Below are 20,892 nucleotides of genomic sequence, written 5' to 3' on the forward strand. Positions count from 1 at the left end.
AGACGCCATCTTTGTCTTATTCTAGCACCTTCCCAGGAACCAAACATCGAGAGTCGTTTCGGAAATATTTAATGTGTTCTGTTTACAGACCTGTCTTGGCAGTTCCAAGTCTTGTGACAACCCAGAGTCGCTCCGCTCCTTGGGTTTTGCAACGTTTACGAAGTCACTGGTACTTCCCTCGAGAAAGGCCGAGGTGTTGTGTGGCTATGAGTAAAGTGGTGGCTGTAAACACAGAGGAAAACCAGGGTTGCGGCAAAAAGACTCCGGAGCTGTCGTTCAGCGCCGTTCCCCCCGAGATGTTGGAAGAGTTTCTGTTTCATGTGGCCAAGGAGAATGAAAATAACCTGCTGAACCTTTCTCATCACGCTGGCTGTTTCAAAAAGACAACCTTAATTGGTAGGTGTGCGAGTACTAATGTTTGAAGCCATTAATGGCGGATATTTTTTAATCAACTTGTTCAGATGTGTTACGACACACCTCTGGAGCAGGTGGCACTGGAACCAGGGCGTTCCAGCCCAGAGATAGGGACACTAACATTGTGCCACAGGAGCCCATAAATCAACAACTGTAAACGTGTAATCACTTAACTTATCTTGACCAACTTGCAACTTTCTTGTTACTTTTTATGTTATTCCATGTCACAGAATTTGTTTTCCTTCTTTGTGAGCAACTGGGACTTCATCAGGTTACAAGATATCAAGCTGTGGAGCTATTGGAAAGGTAAAACAATTATATGTGTCATGATTTTGTTTTGAAAAATGAGCCTATTATTTTACTAAAATAGAAGCATGGGCTGGGAAAACACCTATTCAATGATCCATTCCCAGAATTGTAAGGATAAAACAATTTACTGTTGGATTTTTATATTTGATGTAGTTAGCATCATAACATGACATACAGTGCAATGTTTAAGCTTCACTGTCATCACTGCATTAAAAATGATTGAGTGAAGGAGAAACATCTTACTTCCTGGCTTATTAAGAATGCTTCAGTGCAATTGGCTGCTTCACCTACTTGGCATCACCATTGTTACTGGTGAAAAATACTGAGAAGACAACAGCATTTGTCATTATTAAGTCTGATTTCACAGTCCTTTCATTTTAAAGTAAGGTTTATCATGAGATCAGCTATAACCTGTTTAATTTTACAGGTTTATGATACAGTACATTGAAAAACTGTATTCATCTACATGTGCAGGATCTGAGAAAAATGCAGAAAAACTTGATTGGGAACAATTGCAGGATAGAATCCAAGAGCATTTTGTACTACGGATCATGTCGTGTGTTCAAATAGCAAGCAAAATCTCATTCCACTACCAGGTAAAGTATTGCATCATTAGATCCTTTCCTGCATTTACGTAAAATAAAATCTCATCTTAATGTTTGACCGGAGCCACAAATACAATCCATTTCTTTCCTTATTTATTTTTCCAGATTGTTAATATTAGCATGGCCTTGAAGTTTCTCCAGTCACTCGGTTACTCATATAAGAAGGAAGACTTTCTGGATTCAGAACTACTTGTGCTTGAAACTTTGAATTTTCAAGTCAACGTCCCTTCCCCTTTCACTCACACTGAAATACTATTAGAAGTCATGGGTGAGTGAGAAGAATATAATCACTAACAATTGAATGCTTTGTACCAATTACTGAACTTGGTTCAAAAACAGAAATTGCTGGAGAAACTGAGCAGGTTTGGCAGCATCTGTGGGGATAAAGCAGATTTAATGTTTTGGAGTCTACTGACTCTTCAGAAATGATAGTAGCCAGAAAAAGTGGTATTTATGCTGAAGGAGGGGTTGGGAAAGAGGAAAGATGTGTGGACAGATGGAGCTGGAGTCCAGAGGAAGAGAGAGATATGAAAGGAGTAGTCAGACAAGGGGATTATTGATAGTAGATCATGACAGGAGAAGCCGAATAAGTGACACTGAGAGTAGGAGAGAATGTGTAGGCTATGTTGAAAGCGACTTACGTAATACAATAACAGGAATGAAAATAGAAATTGCTTGAAAAGTTCAGCAAGTCTGGCAGCATCTATGGACAGGAATCAGAGTTAACATTTCAGTCTCTACAAATGCTGCCAGATCTGCTGAGCTTTTCCAGCAATTTCTGTTTTTGTTTCTGATTTCGAGCATCTGCAATTCTTTAGATTTTTTTTAAAAATGTGATATGTCTGAGAATGAGTGAGGAGAGAATAGGTTGACTTAAAAGCAATCGATGTCATAGCAGCACGAAGATGCTGGAGGTGGGTAACAACAAACAGGATAGAAACATGCTGTAACATTATTGAACTGTATGTTGAGTCCTAGATGCCTCAGGGTCTCGAAACTAAAAATGAGGTGCTGTTCTTCAAGCTAATACTGAGGCTCACTGGAAAACTGCAGCGCCTTTGCTGCAGAAATGTTGGCACGGGATAACACGAGGCACAAGTGGCAGGCAGCAGAAGCTCGGTCATTTTACAGGCAGAACATAGGTGGCATGCGAGATGGTCATCCAGTCTGCAATTCATCTCCCCAGTATAGAGGAGACCATGCTGGACAGTGAATACAGTAGAGTACATTGAAGTGCAAGTAAATTGCTGCTACATTAAGAAGCTCCGTCTGGGACTTTACCTCTTTCCTCCTCACGAATCAGGAAGGTATAACACCTTCTGCAATTGAATAGAAAGAGGTGTAGGGAGGTGTTGACCACCATGACCCAGTGGGAAAGGTCCTGAAGATTGGTGACGAAGAAGGTGAATGTGACTGGTCCTGGCATCTCACAGAAGATGACGGAAATGCCAGCTTACAGTCTTATGATTACACAGGCTGATGGGGATGATAAGTGAAGACCGGTGGAACCTCGTTGTTATTCTGGAAAGGAAGATAAGGGCCAAAGTATGAGAGATGGGTCGAATATTGGCAGAGACCCTGTCAACCATTTTAGTGGACAACCTTCAATTCAGGAGAAAGGTGGACATTTGAGGCCCTATTTGTGAAAAGTGACATCATTAGAACAGGTGCAATGGAGAAACTGGGAGAACAGGCTGGATTCCTTGTAGGAAGCAGGGGAGGATGTACCGTGGAGGGAACTGTGAGAGTTGATGGTTTTGAAATGAATTTTTCCAGAAATGGAAACAGGAATCAGATGGACAAGGTAAAGGTGAAAGCAGGGTGGAAACAGAAGGGGAAATTTATCAATTCCACCGGTCCTGAACCAGGAGGGAGCAGTACAGATCATGACATTGATGTAGCAGAGAAAGAACTGTAAGGAGGAACCTGATCAGGATTGTCACAAAGAGACAGGCAAAACTGAGACCTATGGGGGTACTTATGGCGAGACCTGTGATCTGAAGAAAGTGAGAGGAGTTAAAGAAACTGTTGTTCAAAGTGAGGATGAGCTTGGCTGGGCAGAAGAGGGTGATGGTGGATGGAAGAAGTGGAGAATCCTAAAATCATCTTGATGGGAGAATGGATATGTAAAGGGAATGCACATCTGCAAAGAGGAAATAATGAGAGCAACATAAAGCATCAGGAGAATTGTGGAAATGGGGAAGGGAGATGCTGAACAAGGGGACAAAAAAATAAAGTCAGGGTCCGAAGAAATATGTTCTGTAGGGCAGGAACAGCAAATATAATGGGTCTGCCTGAACAGTCCTGTTTGTGGATTTTGGGCAGGAAGTAGACATGAACTATAAGAGATTAGGGGACTCTGAGCTTGGAGGCTTTCGGGGGGAGATCCCAAGATGAGAATTTGGCCGGGTGCTCAATGGTGAGATTGTAGTCTGGGGGAAAAGAGGAAGAAGTGTTTGTGAGCTGGTGCTTAGTCTCCACAATGTAGCATCCTGAACTCTAGATGTCACCAACACCACCATCCTTGTCGCTGTGCTTGATGACAAAAATCAGGATTGGATGTGAGAGCTTAGTGTAGTCAATTCAGAGGGAGATGCAGGGTATGTTTGAATGTATTAGAGGGACAAATAGGGTGACCAATGTAACATGCACGGTTCTCAAATGAACAAGTCGAGTTCAGTCAAAAGGCTGGAGCCAGGTGTGGGTTTCAGGTGGAGGGAGAGTGTTAGAGACAGGCGAAGGCATCTGTGTGATGGGGAAGAAGACACGTATCCAAAGAATTTGGCTCAGAAGCAGAGATGACAGAAAAATTCAAAGTCATGCCCTGCCTGAAATTCATTGAGAGAGGTGTACAGAGGGATAAAACTAAAACTAAGTACAGAATATTCAGCAGAGTGTGGAAGGTCAGAAGGCGTAGTAAGTACTCGAAGAGTTGGACTTAGAAGAAAGGCTGGAGGGGCAGGTGGTTCTGGAGGGCCATGGGTATGCTGAGTTTGTTTTTCAGCTTGTGTTCCTTAATGCCCGAAAAGGAAGAGAAAGTTTCTTGTTAGAATGTCAAACAAGCTATAGAGTGAAGCGGAACCGGCGTTGGTCAGCAGGACAGCGTGAGATGGTACCAATGGAGGAGAGATTGAGAATGTGTATTTGCGGTGCTTGCGGATCTCGAGATGCAGGGAGAATAACTGTCTGAGGAGCATTGTATGTCACAGAGGTGTGGCCATGGGTACCTGCAGACGCCCTAGTTGTGCCTGTTTCTTTGTGGGGTATGTTAATATTCCGCTTTCCATTTCCAGGCTGCTCTCACCTTCAGCTGATCTACCTCTGACTTTTCCCTTCCCTTGTTTCCATTTCTGGATATTAGGCTGTCTGCTGATATCCCTTACAAACTTACCAAATCCCAAAGTTACCTGGACTGTACATCCTCACACTCTGCTTCCTGTAAGGACTCCATGCCACAGCCTCAGTTTCTCCATCACAACTGCTCTGATGCCACCACCTTCTCCAGGGAGTCCTCAGAAATGCCCACCCTTTATTCTCAACCAAGGATTCCCCACTACTATGGTTGACAGGGCCCTTAGCTTTTTCTGACCTTTCACCCCTGTTCATTTTCTTCACACAAGAATAGAGTCCCCCTGATCTTCGCTAACCATCCCACCAACCTCTACATCCAAAGGATTATAAGCCACCATTTCCATCTCGAGTGGGAAGTCAGGACCAGCACAGATTCCACTCCATTATTTTATCCACATTCAATCGGGACTGTTCCCTTCGGGACATCTTGTCCACATCTCATCCATTGCCACCACCTTCCCATGTCGCAAAAGGCGTACCGCCTGCTTGTTTACCTTATTCCTTAGTACCCAGGTGAAGCAGTGATTTCCCTGCACTTCATTCAGTCTAGTCTACTGTATTCGCCATTCCATGTGGTCTCCTCCGCAGTGGGGGGATGAAACACAGACTGGGTGATCACTTTATGGAACAGCTATGTTTTGTCTGTAAAATGATCCCAAGCTTCCAGGTGCCTGCCACTTCAACATATCACTGTGTCCCCCATGCCAAAATTTTTGTTGCAGGGGTAGTGCAGCATTCCAGCAAGGCTGAGAACCAGCTCAAAGAACAGTACCTCATTTTTGAACTTGAGACCATACAGCCTCTAAGACATTAAAAATTCAGTAACCTTTATTATAATATTACATGGGTTGCATTCAGTACATTCTACCCATTCTCTTCTATCCTTAGGTCTCATTATCACTTCTTAGGTTTCCCAGGAGAGAAATTGATCAATAATCACCTCATCTGCTTACCCCTTTCATCTCTTTCTCTCTGATCCATCTCCACCTATCCACTCAGCTCTACCCTCTTCTTCCAACTCCCTAAGCTTATCTTTAGTGTATGTACCACCTTTTCCCAGCTTCTATCAGTTTTGATGAATCACTGGACTCCCCACAATTGCTGCTACACCTGCTTAATTTCTCCAGCATCCATGTTTTTGTTTTAAGTTTCATTCCTTTGCAGTTTTAACAACGAGACTTCAGTATAAGTTACTTCCAAAATAACTAATTTAAGATTTTGTTTTTGAAAGGGTACAATGATCCATCAGTTCCAGTTAAGTATCTACACTGTATTTCCCTAAAGGTGCTTAAATTTGTTTACCTCATGAGAAACACCATCTATGAAAATTTACTAAAAATTGCAATTGAAAATGCTATACCTAGTGAACTTCAAAGGTAAGTATTTTTCTTTGTCACATTGGTATCAAGTTTTATTTTAAAGCATTTTTGTTCTTTACTTTATAAACTAAAGTAAACAGGGGCTTGTTTACAAAATGTGTTGCAGTTTATATTAAAATGTAGCTTCAAGGTAAACTTCGCACAAAAAAAGTCATACATGGAGGAGCTAGTTCAATCCAGATTTTGCTATAAATTTATAGGTCATGTTGGGTCACAAACAGATTTCCCTTTAGTTGGAGTCTTTCTGATACTCAACCTTCCTTCCTTCCTTCCTTCCTTCTCCCCACCGCCCTCGTGCCACCAAAGAAACCTTCTAGACTTTGACTAATTTTTCTCCACTACTGATGTAGCACCGTAGTAGTATAAGCATTTTAATTCTATAGTTATAAATGTTGGCAGTTAAGACATGATAAAACACATAATATTTCCTTTTACCCAGTTTTGTACTTAAGAATTATGATAAATATTTGGGAGATTTGTGAATACTGAAAAGATAATCCTATGGTAAGGTTGGGGCTATTTAATGAAGTTTAAAAATGTAAGACCTCTGCATGAAATTGCCAGCATATCTGCATTACAGCATTACTTCTGTTATGATCTCCTTAATGAGTTATTTTTCAAGAATGTGAAAGAAAATCAAGTTCTGTTCAAACACCCTGGACCATAAGTACAGAAAAATGATTAGGTGTTGCATTAACTCCCATGGTGAAATACCTTGTTGACACACTGTAGATCAGAGATACTCAGTCTACAAGTTAGAATGGCAGGCAGCCCTCTAGCTAATTGTTTGCATCTTTAATTTATGCAAGTCATTCATATGTTCTTTGTTTTAAGAAAAATACATTAAACAATATTTCACTTTATCATAGAGCAAAGTTTTTGACTGTAAAGGAAGATTGCATGCTTCTAGCTGTTGGGGTCATTGGAACAAGTGCATTCATACTGAACTACACACCATGGTTCAAGGTAGTAAATAGTGGTTACATATCACTAAAAGTATCATTTATTATTCACTTTTATTCTTAAGGATTTCAACTGTTTTCCTAACAGAAACTAAGCAATAAGTTGTCACCAAAAATGATATTAATTTTGTTTCTTATTTTACAAAAAAGGTTGTGCAGCAGCTGGCTTCAATTAGTGGTGTAACACAAGAAAGCATCTGTGAGTTTTCTCAAGTAATATTAAACAACATATTTCCAGGAACAAGTTATTTAAAATAGGTTCCACTGTTAACGGATATTGAATGTTGTCAGTGCCATAATTGTAGTGATTTTGTTAATTATACATCAATGAATTGCAGTTTGTCAAAAATGTTATCCTTTAGTACTATTCTTATACTATACATGGAACTAAATTACATCACAACCAATTCTAAATTAAATATTTAAAATCAAATTCATTAATGAAGGATTGATTATACAAAGCATTTAATCTTCTCAGGAATATGAAGATTAAATTTATTTTCTGGGAAAAAAAAAACTTAAGGAAAATTATGTAAAAGGGAAATGGTTATTAGCTGTCAGATTTTGGCTTTATAACCAAATTACCATTGAAGCAATAGCATATGTTTGCCTGAAGCATAAAATCTCTAGGTAATTTAGTTTACACACTTACAACAACCAGAATTTAAGTCCTTAGAATGGATAGTGTAATTCTGTTTTTCATACTGCTCTACAATCTTGTTCCTTCCTATCACTCTAAGATGTCGGTGCTCCTCCACTCTGGCTTCTTGCCCATATCCAAGTTTCATCTTTCCACCATTGGCAGCCATCATTCATTGACTTAGTCTCCAAGGTCAGGAATTACCTTCTTAAGCCTCTCCACCTTACAACCCAGTTCTTTGACTAACCTTCTAAAACATTTTTATATGCCAGACAATAATATCTCATCACGTCATCATTTATTTCCTATTTAAAAAGTAGCTTCTGGTTGACTGCCACAACAAGTCTATCTACCTAATATTAATTGTTGTGCCCTGTTTGAAGGCCCTGGATGCATTCATTATTTTCTTTTATTTAAATGTGGTATGCCTGTTGGAGTACCTAAAACCATCAATTTGCTTTTAATTTAAATTAGCAGGACAATACTGGTGATAAAAACTGCACAAACTTTCTTAATTGCAATTACTTTTTACTCAAAGGTTTTGGGGGTCAGTTTGCTGAATGGTTGGTTTGCAGTGTAGGGTTCAATTCCCACAGTGATGAGGACACCACAAAGATCCCACCTTCTCAACCTTGTTGGAGGCATGGTGACCTTCAGGTTAAACCACCACCAGTTATCTGTCTCCGAGAGAGTCCTTTGGTCCTTTAAAGACTGTACTCAAAGTTTTGGTAAAGAGATAACATCAAGACCAAATTTGATGATGATTCCATTATTCTTCCTCAGTTTTTGATGGACCATTTTAATGCATTCATAGTATAAACTAAATTATAGCTGAAGTTACTGACCATAGCATAGGTGCAATGTCTTCTTGCTCTAGGAACGAATAGTTTTGCTTTGCAGAGAAAGATACTTGAAGCTACATGAACTTTGTTAAGGTTTTAATCTGAAACTGAATTTTGTGCTCAAATTTTTCATCTTGCATTGTTATTTTATGGAATAAACACTCCATAATAAATATGTACAGAGGTGCACTGAGCATTTGTTATGTTAGTGTCCCTCCTTGCAAGATGTGATAAAGCCAAGACTTTGATAAATGGCTAATCCCAAATCCTGTCATACAACATCAAACACTATTTCTGTCTTCATTCACAGTAAGCTTCTTAATAAACAGTAACCAAATCAACAAATTTCCACTCTATTCATTTGAATAGATGACATAACAAATACAGCTGGACTCCTAACAGATTCCACAAGGTTTACGATAGAGACAAAAGTGTCTGAAAAGATATTCAAACTGTTTAGATAAGTTTTAATTAAAGCAAACGTCAAAGACAATATATTACAACTTTGGACAGACATTCAAGTTTAATTTATGTACTTAGTGAACTATAGGTCCAGAGCTTTCACTTGTTTTCTAGTGATACCAGATTAAAAAGGAGCTAATCTATACATTTCAAAACTAGACCAAGTGTACAACAGGATCAGTGGACAGGTTTTACTGAGAAATAATACACTATGCTTCTGTGAAAATGAGTATATGGCCTAATAATACTGTTCTTGTACGATGTCCGCTATTGGTCAGATTCTAGAGATGACACAATGATTATGTTACAAATTTAATTCTTCGGTGCAGATGTCATCATGCCTGTATTGAATAGAGTATTCTTTCTATAGTCAGTCATGACACCAGTGTATGAAATGTTATTCCCACTTCATCTTGAACAAACAGTAGCACAACATGCCAGAATTTAATTGTTATAAATAAAACTTCACACACACACACGCTATTAAAATAGTGTATTTTGGTATGATAGAAACACTCAACTCATGGTTCAGATGAAAAACTGCTTGCACCTTGTTTGTGGTTCACAGATTCTGAATTTCAGGTTGTTTTGTAACCACACAATGCCGATGTAACATTCCAGCCCAGCTGCAGGTTAGGTGGTGAGCACTCAAAAGGATTGCATTGAAATAGAAGCTAATATTAAAAGTTAACAACTACTTTTAACTCTTGTGCCTGGATGCCAAAATGTACATATTTATGAAGTCTCACCTCAACATGATCAAATGTGTTTCACAGGTCAAGGCAAGAATAAACTGTAGACTAACAGCAAAAATCTTTTTGACCACTTGCCTATCAAAATTTGACATTGTTGAACATCACAAAGAACAATGTTAGATTTGAAGTCAGGTATTACAGTTACATGATATCCATTTTTAAAAAAAAGCAACATTTTTCCAGTTCGTTTAAACATGTCAGTCAATTGAATTGGTGCAGTACATCGCGATTTAGCACATTCCACTCAAAATCCAGGAATATATATTTCAACCATGAATAAAAAAGGTACACAAGTTACTTTGTTCCTCATTTTATATATTTTTTTCCATGTGTGCTTATCAACGTAAGAGACATTAGTGCTGCAGAACAGGTCTTTTTCCATTTCAGGCACTCAATATCATCAGGTGCTCTCCAGTCAGATCCACATGCTAGAACTATCAGAACAGCACTGTATTACTGTACTACTGTGACATCTTTCCCCCATTTTTCACCAGCCATACTGTGGCTTTGCTCTGAGATTGCAACGAAAAACAGCTTTGTGTTCATTCAGAATTGGACGAGATCGACCCCGATCCATTTCACACATATCTTTAAAAGCTGACTTTCACTTCATCAGATTTGGAACTAGGTCCATGGTTGAAAGGCTAGCATTCAACATCTAACCCACTGTGCCAGCTACTTCTCCACTTTGTCACATTTGATGATATTATGGTTTATTTCAAGAAAAAGCATACATAAACGCACAGTGAATTACCTCAGATAGGCAATAACATTGGATGAAACTTGGAACAATGCTCAGCAAAAGCGATATGGATTCAATGAGGAAATAATGTTTAAATCACCTGTTATAGAATTGAGAAGACACCCAGGCCAGCCCCCATTTCAAATTGGTAAGCATAAATTTGAGTGCCTTTGTCCACTGTTCCTCAGAGTTGAACTGTGTTTTTATAGAATAAGATCCTCCACTTCCTCCCGTGTCTTCAATCTTTCCTTTTTCCACATCCATTCTATGTAGCAAAAAAGTATCACAAAGTTATTAAATTCAGTTTGAAGTTGAGTAAGCAAGAACATAGGAGTAAGCCATCCAGCTTGCTTCACAATTCTAAATCATGTCTGTCTACCTCAGCATTATTTCTTCACACAAAACCTACACCCTGATATCACTGACAACTAAAAATCTATCAAACTGTCTTGAACATACTCAGTTTCCAGAGCCCTCTGGGATTTCTGAATTGTTTAGAATCACTACCTTCGGTGAAGAAATTCCCCATCATCTCAGTCAGAATGACTGTCCTTTGAAGACTCTGTTGCTCCTCTAGACCCCCAACAGGAAAACATTGTTTGACTGTAACCTAAGACTTTTGATAAGTTTCATTTAGATCACCTTGAGGCAAGTTAGGGACTCGGGGCAAATATTTAGTGATTTTTAAAAAAATACTAATATCAGGATATAGGTGCCATTGGTAGGGTCAACATTTATTGTCTATCCCTAATTGTACTTAAGATAATGGTGAACTGCTGCAGTCCGTCAATGAGGTAGACTCAGAATGACATCACTGAGGGAATTTCATGATTTTTGACCCAACAGCACTGAAAGGAACAACAATATATTTCCAGCTTGGGACGATGAGTGGCTTGAAGGGGAACCTGCAGGTGGTGGTGTTAGCATATCTGCTTCCCCAGCCCTGAATGGAAATGCTTGCAAGTTTGGAAGGTGTTATTCAAGAAGACTTTCTGCGGTGCACCTTGTACATGGTACACACTTCTGCTAAGTGTCTGTACTAGAGTGGCTGCAGTCCCTGTCCAGTGGCTGCCTTGTCCTGGATGGTGTCAAGCTTTTTTAATGATGTTGTAATATCACACATCCAGGCAAGTTCAGAGTGTTCCCCCACAGTCCTGACTTGTGCCTTATAAATGATGGACAGACTTTGGGCAGTCAGGAGCTAAGTTACTTGCTGCAGAATTCCTAGCCTCTGATCGGCACTTGTAGCCACTGGATTTGTATGGTTAGTCCAGTTCCATTTCTGGTAACCCCCAGGACATTGACAATGGGGGAAATTCAATGATGTTAAAGCCATTGAATGTCAATGGGGCTGGTTACATTCTGTTTCATTTAAGATAGACATAGAACATTACAGCACAGTACAGGCCCTTCGGCCCTCAATGTTGTGCTGACCTATCATACCGATCTCAACTCCATCTAACCTACACTATTCCCTGTATGTCCATATGCTTATCCAATGACAACTTAAATGTACCTAAAGTTGGTGAATCTACTACCATTACTTGGTGTTTATGTGGCACGAATGTTACTTGTCACTTTGCAGCCAAGGCCTGGATATTATCCAGCTATTGGTGCATTTGGACATGGGGCTGCTTCAGTGATTTGGTAGAAAGATTAAAAGGAAGAGGAGGAATCTGCTTTTCAAACCCAGAGGTTGGCAGGTATCTGGAACACACTCTGCCTGAAAGGATAGAAGCAGAAATATTCATTTGAAAGGTTTCTGCCTAAGCAATTCAAGTGCCATATCCTGCAAGATTATGAACTCAAGTTCTGGAGAGTGGAATAAAAGGTGTTGGATTCATCCCAGGATGGAGGAGGAGTAGGGCTCCCATCCTGGGAGCTCATCCATCCCATTCTCTGTTGTCCTTGTTTTTTTAAATAAAACACTTTCTTCAAACTTAACTACACGGAATAGGTTTGGACTCAAAAGCACAGCCCCTGCATGGATTGGGGTGGGGCAGGGTGGGATGTCTGTAAATTGTGTAATTTCCATCTTTCTATTTTATTTTTCTGGACTTTTTATTTTTTAATTTCTATTTTATCAACAAATCCATACTTAAGTATCTGTACTTAAGAGGGTGCTGTCTGTAGCAACTTGTAAAGTTTTCATTGTCCTCATGTGAGTATGTGACAATAAAGCTAATTCTAATTCATTTTTCAGCTGATGCTGATCAAGTAGTCTTTTTCTGTTCTACAAACTGATAACTCATTCTTCTTAAAACGTAGACCAATTTCAAGTCTCTCCTCTTAAGGATGATCCTGCCATCCTAGGAATTAGACTGATGACCATCTGCTGCACGTCTACAGAAATTATATTTTTGCCTAGTTAAGCAGCAGACCAGACTAGACTGCATGCTACTCCAGGTGCCATCTTACCAAGCTTGTATACAACTGAAGCAAGACACCTTTACTCTTGTACTCAAATCCTTCACTTTTCTTCACTGAACTCTCAAACTATCTTATGTTTTTGTCACCTTGGTTCTTTTGATTACTATTCCTTTGTCCGATTTACTGAATTAACTAGTGTACAATAATGATAAAGAAGTATCAAGTTCTGAAGAGAGGTTACTCCTCTTTGTGGCTGATGAAGATCAAACAATGCAAACTAGCCACCCAAAAGTAGTAATTAACTTTAATTCAATGCTGACTATAAAATCATTATCAAATAGGTCACATCTCTTAAATTACCTATGGTACTCATTTGAAAGAATTTTACAGTTACAAGAGATAGGATCCTAAGTGGAGATGCCATCAGGTATTCCCAAAGAAACAGGCCATATGATCATATTTGTGCAAAGCTGTGACTTCGAAAAATTTCAAATGGATATAAATGATGAAAGATTAGCTCCTCCAAAGTAAAGGTAAAGCAAAAATCTATCCATAGTTTTTTCTTTGCATCATGAGCAGCAGATACACTCCGCATTTACAAAGAAGCTATCCTAATTTTACAGCATTAGTCAATCAGATCAATAGAAGGAGCTTCATACTGTATACCATAGTCAAACATTGATGACCCTTGAGATGGCATGTAATTTGTTAAATGTGTCCAGAGTTGACAGGCATATAATACAGCTAACCAGTAAGCTGAGTTTTTTTTTCCCCCCTTTCATATACAATAAAAATAGAATGCGGGTTCCTTGGATCATAGTCATTAATATTACTGGTGTTTTGAGGGTTGATTATTAAATAATACACAGGGTGAAGCAGAGTTTAGAATTAGTCCCTTCCAAACACAACAACTTATCAGATGTTCTGTAAAAGATCTTGCATTTGTCATCTGTTCTCAAATGTTTCCTCCCAAATGTGGAATAGATAACATATTAAATATAATTTATAAAAGCTTCTGTTAAATATGAAAACTCAGTTTATGAATGCAATTAAATAATCTCATCCTTAGAACATAAATATTTGACTGTTCCTATGTTAACTAAGACTTGGTGAAATACCTAACTAAAATTTACCTGTATGGCAAGCAGAAGCCAGTGTCACCTCTTTCTACCTCCTCTTTAAATTGTTGAACGCAATCCAAAAAAGCCACCATAGCATGATCAAACTTGTTGTCCCAGAAAAATCGTAATCCTCCCGAACAGTACAATGGCAGCTCCTGCACAGTAAGTTGGAAATACGATATTTTAAAATGCCTTATTTATTTGAGGTAAAGTCCATTTTTTTCTTCCATTCCCTACAAGTGCGATTTTAAAAAAAAAAGTTCGGATAATTCTGATTTGAATAGATAGGTGATGCAAGGGTAGCCTAGAATTACTTTGCTTCCCTGACAATGACACTACTAAAACTAAGTAATAGAGAATGAAAAAAAAATTAAACTTGCATTCCACCATACATGGGTCATTGTGCTACATTACAATGACAGTGTCCTATAATTGTTTTTAAAATTAACTATTCATCAGTAACCGAAAAGCCAAAAGGAGAACTCACCTCAAAATTCTTGTAGAACTAATATTTAATAAAACAAATGAACAGATGCAAACGTGTATTCAAAAGAGCTAAAGTAATAAAATTACTATTTCTTTTACCTAGTGAAATAATTTTGTCCTTTTTAATACACGCGCATACACATCTAAACATGTAGGCGGAGTGGGAAACTATTTCCCACATTTAACATCAGCTTAAAGCACTTAAGTCATCTGCAGCATGGAAGAAACATTATTTCCTTCAACTAAATATGTTTATTTGAACCTTCGATACCAAATGTCACTGTGGCTTCATGTCAAATAATTGGCACTGTAGAGTTCATTTTGGGTGAAATAGATTGAGATTATTCCCAGTTTATCTACCATAGGCTTGCACCTCAGCAATCCAGATAGTATCTTAAGCAAAGTCTCTGAAAAAGTCAGAAATATAACCCAGGCCTTAATTCTGTTTGTTCGTTCCCTGTTGTATGCACTAAATTCCATGCTTTCCAAAAGCCATCTTGAGAAATGCCAGTTTTGCCATTTAAAAGGAAACTGCAATTTAAAATTTAATGGAACATAAGTATAACAGAACATTCTCAAAGACATATCTCTGTTTACAATTGCAGTCCAGACCTTTGCTCTGTCTGTAAGTGATTCCAAGTATGAATGATTCCCATAAGGGACAAGACGATACCTATAAAATGAAGAAACATTTTGCTTAAAGTTGTGTACGTTTACTGAACAATTTACAGTATTTTGCATTCTTAAATATTCTTTGCATTGGACTGATCATTGCAATGAACTGGAACTAATTGAGAAAAAAAAGTCATGATAATGTTTGTTTCTTCTACATCAGAAAGGTCACTCACAACCCTTTCAGTTGCACATAAACAAAACAAGGCATGGCTTGAAGTGCAAGTTCATTTTCCCACACTGATCAAAATGTGTTAGACGAAAGTCATCACTCCATAGTACAGCTGAATGGACCTAGACTTCTGGTTTCACTCTTACCTGTCTAGCAATTACTGGAGAAGCTCCTTCAATTTGTTCTCCCATGGCCAACATTGTTAACTTTGGACTTCAAGAAATTATTCACTGTATTCTCCGGTTTCTCACCTACACCTTGCAAACTAAAACCACATCTGAAATTCTGCACATATCCATGGTGTCCAGTTGTACTGGACTCGACATCGCTGGTCCCCCTCCCCCCGCTACATCTGTTATCAAACTCCTCGTCTGACCTAGTCCTGAATGTGCTGAAATTCTCTATTGGAAAGAACAAAATTTTTTTTTCTGCTCCACCACAAACTGTTAGATAAAAAGGATTGATCAAATGGGTTCCTGTGTCAGATCAGATCAAACCAAACTGGTCAGAACCCTATTTGACCTTGAGCTCCCAACCCCATTTCATAATGATCTCCTACCTCCTCTTTTCACTTCAGTAATATCAGTCTTTGCTTCTCCAACCTTATACATTTACTGATTCTTCTATCCATTATTTTGTAACCCCTGTACAGGCTCCACACTGCCCTCCAGCCCCACCACACCCGGCACCTTCCCCTGCAACCGCAGGAAATGCTACACTTGCCCCCACACCTCCTCCCTCACCCCTATCCCAGGCCCCAAGATGACTTTCCATATTAAGCAGATGTTCACCTGCACATCTGCCAATGTGGTGTACTGCATCCATTGTACCCGGTGTGGCTTCCTCTACATTGGGGAAACCAAGCGGAGACTTGGGGACCGCTTTGCAGAACACCTCCGCTCGGTTTGCAATAAACAACTGCACCTCCCAGTTGCGAACCATTTCCACTCCCCCTCCCATTCTTTAGATGACATGTCCATCATGGGCCTCCTGCAGTGCCACAATGATGTCACCCGAAGGTTGCAGGAACAGCAACTCATATTTCGCTTGGGAACGCTGCAGCCCAATGGTATCAATGTGGACTTCACCAGCTTCAAAATCTCCCCTTCCCCCACCGCATCCCAAAACCAGCCCAGTTCGTCCCCTCCCCCCACTGCACCACACAACCAGCCCAGCTCTTACCCCTCCACCCACTGCACCACACAGCCAGTCCAGCCTGCCTCTGCCTCCCTAACCTGTTCTTCCTCTCACCCATCCCTTCCTCCCACCCCAAGCCGCACCTCCATTTCCTGCCTACTAACTTCATCCCACCTCCTTGACCTGTCCGTCTTCCCTGGACTGACCTATCACCTATAATCTCCTCTCCACCTGTCTTCTTTTCTCCATCTTCGGTCTGCCTCCCCCTCTCTCCCTATTTATTCCAGAACCCTCACCCCATTCCCCTCTGATGAAGGGTCTAGGCCCGAAATGTCAGCTTTTGTGCTCCTGAGATGCTGCTGGGCCTGCTGTGTTCATCCAGCCTCACATTTTATTATCTTGGATTCTCCAGCATCTGCAGTTCCCATTATCACAGGCGTCAAGTAAAATAGCTATGTAGCGTTTGTGTTATTAGACAATTTTTTTTCCTGTGTACATCTCTGACCCTCTGCCATACTGGCACAAATTCCAAAGACCAGGAAATCCACTTTCCATATGTTGATAATCTGAGCCAAGAGTTACCTCAAGGACAGAGAAGAAGCTGATCTAAATATAACGAAATGGCAAAATTGCCAATGAATATTATGTAAATGCTAAGTAATTCATTAGCAGAAAACAGTGCTTAGAAATAGATTCTTAGTTATGTAACTACATCAGGCAATGCTTAAGCAAAAATAATCACACAAATGGGACTGGCAATATAATTTCTTATTTTCTACTTTAAAGACTGCTTAGGTCTCTAGATTCAGTTTTTTCCTGTTAGTCTGTTTTTTTTCTAATATTTTAAATGTGTTATTAGGAATTGGATCAGTTTCATTCAGAGTCTCAAGACAATTAACTTTCAGCTGGCATTCCAAGCAAGATAGGTCTCACTTGAAAACTCATCGTAGACACAGATTATACGCAGCTTTAAAATGCACCTTTGAAATCGGAGTTCCATCTTGTTAGCCAGTGAATGCAGTAGCAGCACAGTCTGCCCCCAAGCTGCATTAATCTCATTCCATTCCACAGGAACGCTAGGTAGACGTCCTAGTCTGAAGTTATTGATGGTGCCAAACTGTCCACTATGCCTGTTGACAATATTGACAATGGGAAAAAAAAAGTTAATACAGAAATACAAAAAAGTGTTCTGTGATTCATCCAAATTTCAATCGAAATGTCTTCTGACTCAAATTAGTGAAGGGAGAGAAAATTGATATTAAATTTTTAAAAATCAAATGAAAAGATGTAATGCATGACACTTAAAATGTGAATTTATTATCTAATTCAATATCTGGCAGTGAACTTGTCCGTAACATGATTAACTACAAAGACTTCAAAATAATACGAGCCAGCCTGATGTGATGTTGAAGCAGGAAGTCAAGATCAGCAGTTTGAGAAAGCGAGGAGTAAATGGATAGTTTGTATTAATACTCAAAGAAAGAAATCTACAAGAATTCCTTCCCAATCTCTAAGTATCAAAAATGAACATTTTTAAAATAATTCATCCACAGAATGTGACCATCACTGGCTGGGGCTGCATTTAATACCTATTCCTAATTGACCAGAGGGCAATTAAAGTATCAACTACATTATTACGAGTTTAGAATCACATGTACGCCAGACCACATAATGATGGCAGATTCCTTCCCTGAAGAGTTGTAGTGATCCAGACGGGCTTTTCCTGACAGTTAACAATGGTTACATTGTCAGATATTTATTGAATTCCAGTGCCACCATCTGCTATCACAGGATTCAAATTCAGGTTCCCAGAATATTAGTAGGGTCTCTGGATTAATAGTCCAATGATAACACCACTAGGGCATCACCTCTCCTAAATGTCAGTACTATTTCCCTTATAATATTAAGTTTATTTCTTTCATTTTAACTGTAATAAGGCCATGGCACAAGGATGTTTAACATGGAAGATCATGATGGTTGTTTTACTTGCTCTTTTAATTTGAAAGTTTGGAGATAAAGTACATTTTGTTGTATGATGTCGTTACCATGTTATTGCACAATTAATTCCAACTGCTGATGGCTGAGTAACTCAGGTTGTATGCAAGAAAAGAGACCAGACTTTTTTGATATTTCATCAAATAAGGGAAAAACATACTCTTTAAAAATGAAGAGATGGGTGACTGTTGAGCAGGAAACTTCAGTTTCTGTATACATTTGACACCTAGTGTGAACTGCAACACATTCAAGACCCTCCATTGTGATTATGAATCTGACGTGGTAAGACTTAATAATCAGTGATAATGTATTTACAGTACTATATATCTAATCATTGATGAGCAACATATCTATTGCATTATTATATGTTACCAATATTATTTGCAAGAAATAACTTCTGGTAAGAACTGGGAGGGTAATAAATGAGGAAGGATCAAGCAGTACAAGTTCCTGATGTAATTTTCTTCTTTTCCTGCTCCCTTTCTGCTTAAATACCACTAAATGAATGGTAGAAAATCCATGTTCTTATCAACTTTTGTATATTGCAACATGTAATAATTTTTTAAATGTTGTCACTTAGGATCTGTGCATCAATGAAGCAATTCTTAAAAATGCCCTTTCCAAACTTTCTGGATCACAAAATGTAAAACAAAAAAAAAAATAAATATTGTACAAATAAAACCATGTTGATAAATGGCTCAGAAGCTGCAAGTAAGACATACAGTGCATCAATTAGGCATTCACATAACAACCATTCTTGTAAGAAAATGGTTGAGGATTCTTAAAGGAGGCAGAACAAAAAAAAAGAAGAGGATTTTATGCCATCGTGCATTTAAGTCAATACTCCAGAAATTAGATGACTTATTCCAACTGTCACAAACTTTTCAATCTGCTTTAGATTTCTCATGTTTAATGTGTTGATCAGTACTAGAATAGTTTCAACATTTATATTCAAGTTTGCTTATACCTGACCCAGAAGCATAACTGTTGTACTCCATTATAAACCAGATTCCCCTTCTCCCCCAGTGTTCCTGGATGATCGTTGATGAAAGCAAACGATGTATAAAGAAAGAACTAAGTTAACAATATGGTGAACAAGCTGTCCTGCCACAGTAAGAGGCTACATTTACTTGAATGCTAATGTGTTTCCACAGACTTACGCAAGTCAGGGCAATCAGGTTTAATTAAAATGCAGTCTCTGTATACATTGATCTGAACACAGGATAGTCACAGATGACAACTGCAGCAATCCAAACTCATTACTGAATAAATACAGGTAAAGGTGACTAGTTCTCACCATATGTGAAATGTGGCATTGAAAACATTGGTTTTCTTGAGTTTGTCAAGCTGAATCTGAGCATATCTCATTTGATTGCCAACACTCGTTAAATCATCATCAAGCTCCAGTTGCTGTCTTTTGAATTCAGAGTACTCCCTCTGGTACCTTTAACATAAGGTTCATACAAAAGCAAAATAAACAAAAATTAATATGACTGGTTTCTTGCATCTGATTCGAGCTTAAGAGTTTGAAAACTCAAAATGAACCAAATTTCATGCTGAAACAAATAAAAGAATCAAAACAATGAGAAAGTGCTAAGAATCTTCAGTATTGGTGTACATAATGTGATATAAAAATAAGTCAATTTAAGTCTCTATGTCCGAGTCCATCTGTAGTTACTATATTTGCACTTGAATAAAAGACTAGAAAAATTTACATAATTTTTTACATGCATCAGTATTTCAGATTTTATTTTCCAGTTGGAACTGGGTTGAGTTTCATTGTTGAGCAAGTGATCTGGGACGTAACATGACCCTTCCTCAGAACTCAAGGTTTCGGGTCCGGAGTTCTGAAGAAGGGTCACTGGACCCGGACCCGAAACCTTAACTCTGTTTTTATGTAAAATATACCTCCCCTATTCCTCCAGTATTTCTGGTTTTAGATATGAGAATGTAAAAATCGTTCAACAGACAGCCTGTTTCATACATGCTGTGAGAAAAGCAATAATTATTGTGTGCCATCAATTACTGCGTTGTACTTTTACATTAAAACTTTGTCTACTCACTGGGCTTCTTCTTGATTGAGTCTCTCAGTCTCTGCCCTAACTTCAGCCAAATCATCTGCTACCTTCTTTCGTTTCATTTCCACATTTTCGAGCTCCTGGATTAAAAAGTCCTCTTGGGAATTCAGTGCTTTCAGCTCTTGCAGCAGTTGCTCTTCATCTTCCTCATTCATTTGTTCAAGTATCTCTAAACAGTTCCTGCATCAAGAATGTACAAATATTTAGTCACACCTCATCAAATGGATTCTACTTCACCAAAAAGCTAACAACCACGCAACCGCCTCAATGTAGTTTTGAAAATGTTATTCTCAGATATTAAATAAAAATTATTTTTCTTGGGAATATTTAACTCTTTACAACATTGTCTGGAACTTAGTAGCCTTGGTTCTGCTGATCAAGGTTTCATGTTTTCTAAGTG

At 38.7% G+C, this 20,892-nt stretch overlaps 2 protein-coding genes across 4 annotated transcripts in view; one reads left to right on the top strand and one right to left on the bottom strand.

Annotated features, from left to right (window-relative positions):
* The window catches only part of cntd1 (cyclin N-terminal domain containing 1), a 25,091-nt gene continuing 4,199 nt past the window's right edge, over window positions 1-20,892 (top strand). Inside the window, exons 1-7 of the mRNA XM_048560432.2 lie at window positions 1-396; window positions 645-720; window positions 1,151-1,319; window positions 1,434-1,596; window positions 5,911-6,055; window positions 6,928-7,024; window positions 7,171-7,219. Coding sequence (XP_048416389.2) covers window positions 72-396; window positions 645-720; window positions 1,151-1,319; window positions 1,434-1,596; window positions 5,911-6,055; window positions 6,928-7,024; window positions 7,171-7,219 — 1,024 coding nt within the window. The 5' untranslated portion in view covers window positions 1-71. The remainder of the gene's footprint in view (window positions 397-644; window positions 721-1,150; window positions 1,320-1,433; window positions 1,597-5,910; window positions 6,056-6,927; window positions 7,025-7,170; window positions 7,220-20,892) is intronic.
* Window positions 8,949-20,892, bottom strand: part of becn1 (beclin 1, autophagy related) — a 24,844-nt gene continuing 12,900 nt past the window's right edge. For 2 of the 3 annotated variants that reach the window (XM_048560429.2, XM_048560430.2), the window contains exons 7-12: window positions 20,478-20,672; window positions 19,712-19,858; window positions 17,400-17,549; window positions 15,051-15,111; window positions 13,965-14,107; window positions 8,949-10,726 (exon numbers count right to left, since the gene is read on the bottom strand). In XM_048560429.2, the coding sequence (XP_048416386.1) occupies window positions 10,558-10,726; window positions 13,965-14,107; window positions 15,051-15,111; window positions 17,400-17,549; window positions 19,712-19,858; window positions 20,478-20,672 (865 nt within the window). In that variant the 3' untranslated portion in view covers window positions 8,949-10,557. The remainder of the gene's footprint in view (window positions 10,727-13,964; window positions 14,108-15,050; window positions 15,112-17,399; window positions 17,550-19,711; window positions 19,859-20,477; window positions 20,673-20,892) is intronic. The other variant, XM_048560431.2, reaches the window with a different exon arrangement.

Source organism: Stegostoma tigrinum, chromosome 31, assembly GCF_030684315.1.
Source record: "Stegostoma tigrinum isolate sSteTig4 chromosome 31, sSteTig4.hap1, whole genome shotgun sequence".
In the NCBI taxonomy this organism is placed as follows: domain Eukaryota; kingdom Metazoa; phylum Chordata; class Chondrichthyes; order Orectolobiformes; family Stegostomatidae; genus Stegostoma; species Stegostoma tigrinum.